General features: G+C 35.9%; 1 protein-coding gene across 1 annotated transcript in view; it reads right to left on the minus strand.

Moving 5' to 3' along the window:
- Positions 1 to 13,732, minus strand: part of Hook3 (hook microtubule tethering protein 3) — an 85,757-nt gene that overhangs the window by 15,750 nt on the left and 56,275 nt on the right. The window contains exons 14-16 of the mRNA XM_051182196.1: positions 7,651 to 7,720; positions 5,497 to 5,637; positions 968 to 1,055 (exon numbers count right to left, since the gene is read on the minus strand). Of these exons, the coding sequence (XP_051038153.1) occupies positions 968 to 1,055; positions 5,497 to 5,637; positions 7,651 to 7,720 (299 nt within the window). The remainder of the gene's footprint in view (positions 1 to 967; positions 1,056 to 5,496; positions 5,638 to 7,650; positions 7,721 to 13,732) is intronic.

Below are 13,732 nucleotides of genomic sequence, written 5' to 3' on the forward strand. Positions count from 1 at the left end.
AAGTGATTTTTCCAACTGACTGCGTCAATGAAAGCACTCCAGAAAGTTTACCACAAATGTCTGAGATTATAGAAGACTGTACTGGTGACAGAAAACAAGACTGATTTATTAACATTTAATTTCCCTATTCTTTACACTGTTCTTAAGTATTTTTGTGCTTTAGTTTTATTGTGTATACTTTATTCAATATAAAGGATTTACCAATTAGAATTTATTTACTGTTGACAGAGATGTCTACTAGGTATCCTACACACTGTGAAAGGTGACTAGTGGACAGACATGATGTAAATCATTATTCTAAGCTCAGCACAGGTACTGTTTTCCAGTGAGAATGTGCTAATAGCAGAGGAGAGCTATGACAGAGGCATGCAGAATGCTAAAAGATTATAAAAAGTCAGTGTGGATTCACAGACTCAGAGATGATAGGTACTAGAGATGGCATTATCTTCTTAAATACCAACTTTATATTAAAATTTTCTTCTTGGGCATGTCTTTACATGTTTTGTTTTGGCCTGAGGGGGGGAAACCTTTTACTTCCCTCTGACTGGAACACATTTAAGATGTAGAAGTTCTTGTAATATCTTGCCTGATAAATACAAGTAAACTTAGGAGTCAATTAAAACATGGCTTTTAAATAAGGAATGCTAGTGAAAAGGAAAACAGTTATTTCTTATCTATAACCAGTATATTGCTAAACTGTTAGATATCCTCACAAAAAAAAAAAAAAAAAAAAAAAACTTGAAGATGTGCCTGACAGATGGTTCACTGGTCAAGACATTTATCACCAGGTCTAACGACCTGGATCCAGTCCTCTGACTGCTACAGGTGGGCTGTGGAGTAGATATATGTACATGGCGAGCACCAGCCTGCACAACTCACATATAAATTTGTTTTAGAAAGTATCAAAAGTATAGGTTTTCTTAGTTGTGAACCATTTGGAGCATGGTTGGTACACATCAAAACTTACATCTTCTGCTTTTGAGCCTTGATCCTGCAAAGATTTCTGCAGTTCTTCTACTTGTGACTGTACTTCTAGAAGCCTTTGATTCACCAGCCTGCAAAGCAAACACACATTAATTCTCTACATATACCAGTTCCCCTTGGTCTATTATACTGATTTCGCTGAAAGCATTAGTGGCAGACTCAGAACTCAGGTTGTAGTAGGATTTGCATAATTGCAGTAGCGCATTCACAGTGTCATAAGTAAAGATTACTTTGCATATTACTTTTTATATTTAAATTTTTACTTTTGGGCTGGACATGTAGCTCAGTTGGTAGAGCGCATGCATAGATGCTTGAAGCAGTAGGCTCCATCCCCAGTACTTTATAAACCCAACACTGGGGGGGGGGGTAGAGGCCAGAAACTCAGAAGCTTAAGAGCATCCTCTGCCACACAGCTTGAGATTAGCCTGGCATACATAATGAGCCTGTGTCAAAACAATACAACACAGCACAACACAACCTCACTTTCATTTTCCCTTTCTCCTTCCCTACTTTTTAAAAATCTACAATGCCACTGTACACTTTGATAGCTAAAAGGTCTGGGGTTTAATTTTTAAATCTGCTAACTGAAAACTATTAAATATTCTTTGGCTTCATCTTCCAGTTTTAAGATGGAGCTAATATTGCTGTAACAGTTACAAAAGGCAAGTTTAATAGACTGTCTGGCAGATTAACATACTTATTATTTGCTACATAATACCTCAGAGTTCCAAATAACTTTGCTAGGATAGGAGGGAAACAAATTATTTCTATAGATGACAAGATACTATACAAAGAAAATTCTAAAGAGATTATCAAAAATAAAAACTTTAAAACTAATTAAAAAAACCAGTTAGCTAGCAGGATACAAAATCAATATACAAAAATATAGTAGCTTTTCTTTTCCTAGATAGGGTCTGACTATGTAGACCTTGCTGGCCTGGAATTCCTCATGTGTATCAAGTTGGTTTGAACTCTGAGAGATCTGCCTGCCTCTAGGCCTACTGAGGAACAAGATTAAAACAGTGAACCACAGAGCCCTGCCAGTAGTAGCTACTCTATACGTCAATGGTGAACTGTCTCAGAAAGAACCCAGAGAAGCAATTCCAACAACTGCCACAAAAGCCCCACAATCCAAAAATCAAACAACAAAAACAACCACAACAATAAACTCAAACCAAAACCAAAACATTTCAAGGAATAAACCTAACCAAAAATGTGACTGACCTCTAGTGTGAAAATTACTTGATAGAAACTGAAGAGGATTAACAGAGGACAGAAAGAGCTTCCATTTGATTGACTGGGGGAATTAATGTTGCCAAAACAACTACAGATTTAATGCAATTCCCATCAAAATTCTAATGACATTGTCTATACAAATAAAAAGACTAATGCTGGTGGCATCACTCACTTGATTTTAAAGCCACCAGAGAGTCCTAACAACAAAAATATAGTATTGAGGTAAAGCCAGACCGAGCCAACAATGTGTAAGAGGTTTCAGAAACGCATGTTCAGTCAATCAATTCTTCAAAAAACTTCAAAATACCTAGAAACAAAGACAACTTTTTAAACTAATGGTTCCAGAAAAATAAGTATCTGCACATGGAAGAATGAAACTAGATCCATACCTCTCACCTTATGTGTACACAAATCAATTAAAAAAGACCCTAATATTTAAAATTTCAAAGGTATTATACAAAAACGTGATAAGATCATTACATAGGCAATAATTTCCTTAAGAAGAATCCAACAGTTCAGGAAACAAAAGTAAAGAACTGTCAAGTTCAAGTGTATCAAATAAAATATAGTGAATAGAGAATGTACAGAATGAGAAAGATACTGTCAGCTACTCATATGGCAAGAATTAATATGCACTGATTATAAAAAAAACTTAACCAAAATCAAGTAAGCAAATCATTAAAAAACAGCAAGTCCCCAAATAGCAAATGTTGGCAAATATTTTATTTTAAAAGTTATTTATTAATTTGATTTTATGGGTGTTCTGCCTTAATGAATATCTGTGCATCACATGTATACAGTGCCTGCAGAGGCCCAAAGAGATTATAGATCGTTGTGAGCCATCATGTGGGTTCTGAAATCAAACCCAGACTCTCTGGGAGGACAGCCAATAATCTTAACTACTCATCTTTCCAGCCCAAATACGGGCAAAGACATAAAAAAACAAACAGGTGTAAACTAGCAAATCAGCTATGGAAATCGGTAAACTAAAAACAATTTTTTATTCAAACTTTCTATGCCATTCATGTGCACACACACAAGAGTCAAAGCCAATACACAACTGAGACACTTGCATATGTATGTTTATCATAGCACTTTCACAAAGCTAGGTAATGATAATAGCATAGGTGCCCACCAATAAGATGAATGGATAAAAAACCACTGAATAAATACACATTTTACTCAAACATGAAAAATAATGAAATTTTGTCATTTGTAGGATGGAATTGGTGAACATCATGTTAAATTTCTAAAAAAAAAAAAGGTATCCACAAAAAGAAAAGTATGTTTTCTCTCATATTTGGAAACTAAGGGGGAAAAAACACCAAAAAACAAACAAACAAAACCAAACAAACCAGAAAGTAGAATAGAGACTTCTGTTAAGGACTAGGAAAGGTCCAAGGGACATGCATGTGTGGCAGCGGTAGGGTGGGATGGGTAGTAGAGAATCTGAAAACAGACATGGTAAAAACATGGTATATCTAAGTATGCAAAGGCAAGAGTGAAACCCACAAACGTGCGAATTAACGTGTGTTAATAATTACAAGAATAAACAGAAAATTAACTCGTTCGTAAGAAAAAAAAGGGGTTAACACCCCTTGACTGCTCTTCCAGAGGACCTGGATTAAAGTCCCAGTACCCACCATTGCAGCTCGAAATTGTCTTTAACTCTAGTTCCCTGGGACCTGACACCCTTACAGAGATATACATTCAGGCAAAAAATAAACAAACAAATAAAAACAATGCACATAAAATAAAAATAAATTATTTTAAAAAAGAAAGAAAGAAAATGAAAGGAAAACACTATTACATTTGTTAGTTAAGAAATGTTTCCTGCAGGGGTAGGTGTCACACACCTTTAATTCCAGCACTTGGGAGGCAGAGGAAGGCGGATCTCTGTGAGTTCGAGGGCAGCCTGGTCTACAGAGTGAGTTCCAGAAGAGCCTTCAAAGCTACACAGAGAAATACTGTTTTGAAAAAAAACAAAAAAGTTTCTCAAGCCAGGTATGGTGGCATATACCTTTAATCTCAGCACTCAGGAGACAGAGACAGGAGGATCTCTGAGTTCAAGGCCAGCCTGGTCTACAGCTCAAGTTCCAGGACTGCCAGGGCTACAGAGAAACCCTGTCTTGAAAAACAAACAAAAAACAACAATTTGCAAATTTTATAATAACTGACTCTGAAAAACTGTGTAACATTAAGACATGGAAAACTTAAAAGCAGAAATGCATTTTTTTTTTCTTGGTTAATCTAACATAGTTAAAATATTCAAAATAACTAAATTGCCCTTGAGAGGAAAAATTTCCTTTTGAGGTCATGACAAATGATAAATGAAGGAAAAAATACTTTACCATTTCAACTCCACACAAGCAGATCCTTTCAAACTTTAGCTTGTGAAAAGAGTTCATCAACTATGAACTGTAATTGCTGTGAAAAAGTACAAGTGCACCAGATATTTTTTTCAAATGACTTATTTATTTTTATTTTATGTGCACTGGTGTTTGACCTTCATGTATGTATGTCTGTGTGAGCATGTTAGGTCCTCTGGAACTGGAGCTACAGACAGTTGTGAGCTGCTATGTACTGGGAAATAAACCCAGTCCTCTGGAAGAGCAGTAGTCAGTGTTCTTAACCACTGAGCCATCTCTCCAACTCTGCATCAGATATTTTTTAATCCTTTACTTTTTTTTTTTTTTTTTGCTTTAGTACTAGTACAGGCAGGCAGAGCTCTTTTGAGTTCCAGGCTAGCCAGGAATATATATAGTGGGACCCTGTGTCAAACAAACAGATTAAATAATTAAAAAAAAAGAAATATAATAGCTGAACAAAGACAATACCAATGGACATACCAAAGTGGGTGGGGAAAAGTCCACAGGGACTCAACCTTAGACAAAAATCTACAGGCAACTAAGTAAAGCTGGGAATGGGAGAGGTGGCTCTTCAGGGAAAAGCACACCAATTGGTTGTACAGTGACAAATGTTCAGCCCTGGAAACATACACACAAGTAACATTACACACACTGAGCAGATTACATTTAGGAATATGTAGCAATAATTAGTGAAAAAGAGGTCATGAATGTGAAGGAGAGTAGGAGGTAAAGGATTTGGAGGGAGGAAAAAGAAGAAATGTTGTGGTCATATTATAATTAAAAAAAAAACAAAAACTATACTAACATATAATTATTTTCAAATAAATCCCAAGCCTTTCTTTAAAAATACCAAAATGAAAGCACAAAGGGAAAAGCTGTGGCTGGCCACTCCACCTGAACACGCTACCTGTTCTCCGTCTCCAGTTCATTCTTGCGTAGGTTTGCATCATCTAGAAGGCTCTGCAGTAAGGCAATTTTCTCATTGTCTGAACCCTCTTGATTAATTTTTAACATCTTATTTTCATGCTGAAGACGAATAAGTTTCTCTCTAAATGAGAAAAATAAAAGCTGATTATCTAGTTAAGATACTACATGAATCATGATCCAGCTATATAAAGTTGGAGTATCAATACATAGGATACAAATGAAAAACTATGAAGCTGTAACTAATTCAGTGCCTTTATAAATGCAAAAGATATCACCGTTAGGAACTAAATTCCTTCTAGAACGTAAAGTCTGAAGAAACAGTTTCTGTGTTTCATGACAAAGGATGAAAAAAATTCCAAATCCTCTTTCCCTTCTTATTTAAACTATGAACATAACTCTGTAACTGTATAGTGAAAAGTGACTGTTGCTGAAACACAACCTTCTTATTCTGTGTATATATACATATGAACAAATATTTGTTTCTCAAAACAGTACATTTTGTACTGGCATTTGCTAGTTACACTTAGAATTCCACAATCTTTTAATATTATTATCACAAAAATTTTAAAGTATAAGTACTAAAATATATAAATCAATCATTACTTATTTAGATGATACATTTCAAGCTTTTAATATTTTAACATTGAACAGCTTTATAAAATACCTTTGTGTATGTTGTTGGCTATTTCCCTAAGATCATTTATCAGAAAAGCAAAATTTCAATTAAAGGATGGGCACATTCTGTAATTTGTTCTAAAGACATTTTTCCCCACTTTTTTCTTTTTACCTTATTTGAGGCTTCTAGTTCCTACAAAACCCTAACATGAGTGAGAAATATCAAATATTAACTCACTGTCTATGACATATGCTATAAAGTTTTTGCCACTGTTTATAATTTCATTTTCTTACTAATTCTTTAGAATATAGAGCAGATTTAAGTTGTATCTAATCACACGCAGAAAAACCACAAGTGTGGGTTATCCTTGTTTCTTTTTAGCTTAAAAAAACTTTTACCAACAGGTTTCCTTAACTGCTTTTGGGGTAATGGAGATAGCTATTTATTTATAAAGATTAAGCATGCATTCATTCAAATGATTTCATTTGTTCCCAGATGGCGAAAAGTAAAAAGGTACATATGGAGCTGGGGAGATAGCTGACAGCCCAAGTCTGATTCCAGGGTTCCAAAGTGAAAATTTGTTCCCTATTGTCCCAAATTGTCCACTAACCTCTACACATGAGCTGTGGCTGGACTGAGTGCATGTATACACACACACACACACACACACACACACACACACACACACACACACACACACACTCTGGACTGAGTGCATGTATACACACACACACACGCACACAAATACACACACTCTCTTACTTACTTTTAACAGTTCCTCGTGTTGCGGTGATCCCCAACCATAAAAAATACTTCTGTTGCTACTTCATAACTGTAATTTTGCTACTGTGAAAGGGTTATTTTATCCCCATAAGACACACACACACACACACACACACACACACACACACACACACACACACACACACACACACACACGATAAGATGGAACATGATAGGCAATATAGATAAAGACAATGAATGACAATTAGGTTACCTTCTGCACACCTGGCTCCCCTCCTCTCATTTTTCATTCAAATACATAATGTTAAGAAATGTACTTTAAGAAATGAAATTTCTACAATGCTCTCTAGATAAACAGGTGAGGAATACTGAGGGAAGAGCAGCTACAGACAAGAAGAGTTCCTCTATTTGTGGCACTGTTCCTTTATCAGACCATTCTAAGTGGTTAACAGATAAATCTTAGAAATGAACTATTTATTAGGTGGATAGCTAAGTACAATCTTTGTCTTGGGTATTTTCATATTGTCTGCTGAGACTCCAAAGTGGGATATGTGAGTTTGCTTTTGTAGTGTGAAAGACTCTCTCACGCAAGTAAAAATAATTAGTTCTCTGGACAATTTAAAAAGCATCTAAAATGATGAGAACATGGACATTTAATACCAAGTTCAGAATGAAATACCCATCAAAAAGAGGACCTAGTCCTTCTTTTACAGGGAACAGTAAGTTCTCTATAAGGCTCTTATGTGAAGCGACTGTCACTATCACACTCCTTACCTGATTTCGGGTGTAATAATCTCTGCTGCAAGGCTGTCTGATGATTCCTGGCTTCCCAGAGGCATTAACCCTACAAGTACAAAGAGAAGTATACAAAGTTAAGGAAGGACACTATCTCCTTTACTTAAGAATACAGTTTCTGCAGGAAAAGCATTGCCATGAGTATGAATTATAACAGCTAAAGAATTCACTGGTTCTTTTTTATTTCATTTTATTTTGGTGGTTGTTGTTTGTTTTGTGATATTGGTACTTGAACCTGGTTCTGTGGATGCTAGGTAAAAAATCACCAATTTTCTCAAGTAAAAGTTACACTAGACTTACAAAATTAATTTATCATTAAAACAATTGCAAGGATCTGACTACATACTACTAAGTACACTTCAATGTTGTCTAAACATTACCATCATCTGTTTTCAACTATTAATTCCCAGTCAGAAATTCTATAACCATTACATTATTACATATTACACTCTTCCTGCCACAAACTTCCTGGTAAACTCAGTTCTATGTTTCAAGTCTGTGTTAATAAGCTGCCCGTCTAAACATGTAAGATGAATATGTGTTGGTTTTTTTTTTTTTACTTAGTTAATACAATACTTTGATAATCTGTTCACATTACAGCACTCTGTAGAACTTTCTTCCTTTTACTGCTAAATAATATTCCATTCTGTACATTTATTGAATCTAATCTGTAGATGGATGAGCATTATGGTGAGTATGAATAATTATATAATGTGTATACATAGTAATGTTATACAATTATCTGGTTGTATCTACTTTCAGTTCTTTTAGTGATGTACTTATGAGTGAGACTGATAATCACATGTTATTTTATGTTTAAACATTTTAAAAAGCTATCAAACTTATTTCCACAGCATTGCCCTACCACCAGTAACACATAATGGTTTCAATTTCTCCCACCCAATTTTAACCAACATTTATTTTCCTTTCTTTGGGGTCATGGTGGCAGTGGGAAGAGCATTAGCCTCACTAATTAGCTTGTGGTAACTCACTGATTGATTTGCCTTTTTCTAGTAAACACTGAACGATATCACTATTTCATTGTTTATTGACTATTTGTTTATTTTCTTTGGAGATGCATAGTTCTTTCTATTCAAATCCTTTTCATGTATGAAATGGGTTTTGTTCTTATTCTTCAATTTTATAAATTCTCTAGATAGCCTGATAGTCTCTCTGTGTATATCATGTATTCATGTACGTGTGTGATCATATACAGAAGACAAAAACTGACCTCAACTGTTTTCCTCAATCATCCTGTACTTTAGATAAGTATGTTTGTGTACCAAGTGTGTTCCTGGCACCTAAAGTGGCTAGAAGAGGGAATTGGATCCTCTGGAACTGGAGTTACAGATGGTTATGAGTAGCTCTGTGGTTGATGGAAATTGAACCCAAGTTCTCTGGATGAGCAGCCAGTGTTCTTAACCACTGAGCCATCTTTCTAGCCCACCACTTTTTATTTTGAGACAGGATCTCTCACTGAGTTGCAAGCCAATTAAGATATGCATACTTCCACAGCAAGCACTTTTATCACTGAGCCATCTCCCCAGTCCCTGGGTATTAATTCATTTCAGATATTTGCCTTTCCTCCATTTTGCAGATTAACTCTACCCTACTTCTCCTCTAGTGTTTTTGGTGCATTAACACTTTCAATATTGATAAAGCTCTCTTCATCTTTTATTTTGTTGCCTGTGCCTTTGGACCAATTGCAGGGGATCACTTTCAAATGCAATGACATCAAAATGTAAATTTTAAGATTAGCTCTTATATTTAGGTCTTTAGGTCAGTTTCATTCTGCATTTGGATGCAAAATATGCAATCCATCCACCCTACCTTTTTTTTTTCCCTAATTGCTCTGGCTAGAAATTTTAATACTATCCTGAAGAAAAGTGGTGATATCAAATACCTTTGTTTTCTTCCTGGTCTTGGAAGGAAAACTTTTAGTCTTTCACCATTGGGGTTTTTCCAAATGTTTCTTTATCATGTTGAGGAAATCTTCTATTTCTGGCATACCGAGTTTTTAAAATTCTGAGTAGGTGTTGGAATTTGTCAAATGCCTTTTTCTGTACAAACTGAAACGATGCTATTTTCCTTTCATTTTGTTCATGTAGCTGACAGTGAGCTCTGTGTCTATCCCTGAAGGAGTTCTACAGCAGAGTTCTAAATGGGAAAGTTATGCACCTTCCCCACTCTTGCTCAATATTCTACAGCAAGTCTTAGTGCAGTAAGACTCAGAGGGAAATAAAAGGAATACACATGGGAAAGGAATAAGTCCAAGTATCCTTATTTGCAGATGATATTAATCCACACAAAAAACATACCTTAAAGTCTCCAGCAGAGAACTCACAGACTTTCAGCATCATGGAAATATACAAAATTAACACACAAAAATGAGTAGCCTCCCTATATCAATAATACCAATACATACCAAGGGAAGAAACCAGGAGATAACCCCATTCACATTAGCCTCAAAGCAAACAAAGAAACAAAGAATATTTTGGAATAAACATAATAAAGGAAGTAAAAAATTTCTATAATGAACACTCTGGAACATTGAAGAGAGATGCTAAACAAAAAACTAGAATATGAACTCTAGAAAATAACAAGTTCAATTTCTGCTGTTGCTTAGGTTGACAGTTGACAAATGGGACCTTGGCTTTTGTATAGTAAAGGAAACAGTTAACTGAGTAGAGACAGTCAACAGAACAAGAGAAAATAATTGCCAGCTATATGCCAGGCAAAGTTTAACACTTAAAATATATAAAAAATTAAAAAAAGTTCCAAAACAAAAGCATTGCCAGACGTTGGTGGTGCAAGTTTTTGATCCCAGCACTTGAGAGGCAAAGACCGGTGGATCTCTGTGAGTTCAAGCCCAGGTTGGTCTACAGAGCTAGTTCCAGGACAGGCTCCAAAGCAATATAGAGAAACCCTGTCTTGAAAAACCACCAAAAAAAAAAAAAAAAAAAAAAAAAAAAAAAAGGCTAATGATCAAATAAACAGACAATCTTTTTAAAAAATTGACTGGAGAAATGAACAGAGAATTCTCAAAACAACACAAAAACAAAAAATAAAAAAGCCAGCAATTATTTTTAAAAGTATTTAATTTAATAACATTAGCAACCAAAAATGGCACATTAAAATTACTTTGATATTCTTAACCACTGAGCCATCTCTCTAGCCCCTTACTTTGATATTCTATTTCACCCCAGTAAGACTGGCTATCATTAAGAAAATAAATGACAACAAATTTTGGTGAGGACCTGGGGAGAGGGGAAACCTTATTTACAGTTGGTGCAAGTGTTATGGAAATCAACGTGAACTAAAAACACAAGTACTGTATGATCCAGCTTTATCACTCCTGGGCATATACTCAAAGGATTCTATAACCTGTCACAAAGATGTGTGCTCATCATTTAGAGCTGCTTCTGTTGACAACAACAAAGAAATGAAATCAGCCTAGTTGTCTATCAATTGATGGACAGTGAAAACATGCTACATATACACAGTGGACAAGAAAACTGAGAGGCTTTAAGAAAGGGAGGATAACAGAACATTTGTGAAATGAATACTGGGGATAAAGGAAGTCAAGGAGAGATGTGGGCAGTGAGACTGAGAGGCATAAAAACAAACTTTGAATGAAAAAAGCCACTAGGAAATCTGCTACTTTGTAAGCTTATTAAAAACAAACAAAATAGGGATGGAGAGATGATCCATTGTGAGCCTGGGTGCCAGCACCAATGCAAAAAACTGGTTGTCCTAGAATGTCTCTAACTTCAGTTCTGAGTGGTCTGGCACCCTGTCTTGGCCTCCATGTGTCCATAATTATGTAGAGTCTTACACACACACACACACACACACACACACACACACACACACACACACACACACACACGCTTGAAAATAAAGAGATTAAAAGACCCACCCTGTCTTGGCCTCCATGTGTCCATAATTATGTAGAGTCTTACACACACACACACACACACACACACACACACGCTTGAAAATAAAGAGATTAAAAGACCCACCACAAAAATCTTTCCTATAAACTATTTGTTAGGGAGAGACCCAAGATCTTTAAAACAGCACATGTTTTTTATTGGTTGCTCACCAGACCTCCATCAATGGTAAGATCCTTTTGGTGAACACACTACATGCTTTGGATGCAGAGCATAGAGTAATCAAGCTGTAAATGAGTTAGAAGTGTCTTCTCTGCTTAGTTGCACTCACAGTGCTACAAAGTACCATGCAGGCTAGTGGGGGAAATTATCCTCAACAGCCTTATTCAGCTGTGGACCTTGTGTACTATTCGACTGACCTGACAAGTAAAATGAGCCCACTGGTGAGATAGTGGTTAAAACAGGTAAACAACTGCTTTATGGTTGATTTGTCTGTAAACCTAAACAAAACCCATACTTCAGAGGTAAGGGATTGTAGGGTCTAGTGGGGGAGCTACTGCTTTGTTTTGCTAAATAGACATGATATGCCTGTCAAAAATGCCTACTAAATGTGTACATTGGTGCCATAGATTAGTACCTACTATTTTCAGCATTGATCAGAAAAGTGCTTTCATTTGCTGCTTTGATTTTATTTATTTATTTATTCATTCATTCATTCATTCATTCATTTATTTATTTATGTATGTGTTTTTTTCCTCTGCAGTGATTACTGTCACTTCAGGATTCCTACCTGGTCAAGTGACTACCGAATCCTCAGACCTAACAGGGGCATCTGTATCACATAATATAAGGGTCAGAAAATATCAGAGAAAAAGGGGAGGGAAGAATGGAAAAGCTGGAGAGAGGGGTCAGTCTTTTTTTTTTTTTTTTTTTTTTTTTTTTACCTTTCAGAAGCTATGATTACCTGGACAAGATTAGGTCTGTCACAGTCAATCATGGAGTAGAGAGAGTCTCAAAAGGAAGGTAGGTAGTCAGCAGGAGTATGAGTGGTCATGAGAGGGAAATGGGTAAAAAATGACCAAACTATAAAATGTATGTATATGATATTATAATGAGACTCATTATTGTAATATTCACTTATTTGTTTGAAACAAAGTCTCACTGTGATGTTCTGGCTGGTCTGGAACTCACTATGTAGACCAGGCTGATTTTGAATTCACAGTCTCTGCCTCCTGAGTGCTGGGATTAAAGGTGTGTCCACTATACCCAGTACATTCATATTTCCTTCCTTACTCTTTAATAACTTAGTTTACTGGTGAATAAAAGTGTCACAGTTATATTGCTAAACATTCAGGTAATTCTGCAATTTTACTCTTAAAACTATTCATTAATCATTTGGGTACATTTTTAGAGGAAAGAAACCTCACGCATAAAAAACCATTCAACCATGTAGATTTTTATATAGCAAATAATAAACATGAGAGTTTAAAAGAGATGGGCTAACTTTTCTTTAAAATATTTATTCATTTATTATGCATACAGTGTTATGCCTGCATGTATGCCTGCAGGCTGGAAGAGGGCACCAGACCAGGTGAGCCACCATGTGATTGCTTGAAAATTGAACTCAGGACCATTGGAAGAACAGCCAGTGCTTTTAACCTATGAGCCATCTCTCCAGCCCAGGGCTAACTTTTCTCAACAACATAGGAATTGAGAGTAAAGAGGGTAAGGTTCAAGTTAGAGCTGAAAATTCTGAAAAATTTTGATATAGAGCTGATGAGAAAAAAAGTAAAGAACTGTAGGAGCACAAAGAGGAACCAATTACATTAAGAAATACTGTAGAGCCAGGTGTAGGCGGCACATGCCTTAAATCCCAGCACTCAGGAGGCAGAGGCAGGCAGATTTCTGTGAGTTCAAAGCCAGCTTGGTCTACAGAGCCAGTTCAGGGCAGGTTCCAAAGTGAAACCCTGTCTCAAAAAACCAAAACAAACAAACAAACAAACAAAAAATAAGAAAAAAGAAAGAAAAAGAAATATATTACACACACAGAGAATTTAGGCTGTATGAATTAGGGCTGTGCAAATTAGGGTCTGGAAACAGGTCAAGAGGCAAGGAAAGAGAGTGTATGACAACAATGCCATGTAGCTGATATTCACAATAGTGAAGTC

The sequence above is a fragment of the Phodopus roborovskii genome, unplaced genomic scaffold (genome assembly GCF_943737965.1).
Source record: "Phodopus roborovskii unplaced genomic scaffold, PHOROB, whole genome shotgun sequence".
In the NCBI taxonomy this organism is placed as follows: Eukaryota; Metazoa; Chordata; class Mammalia; order Rodentia; family Cricetidae; genus Phodopus; species Phodopus roborovskii.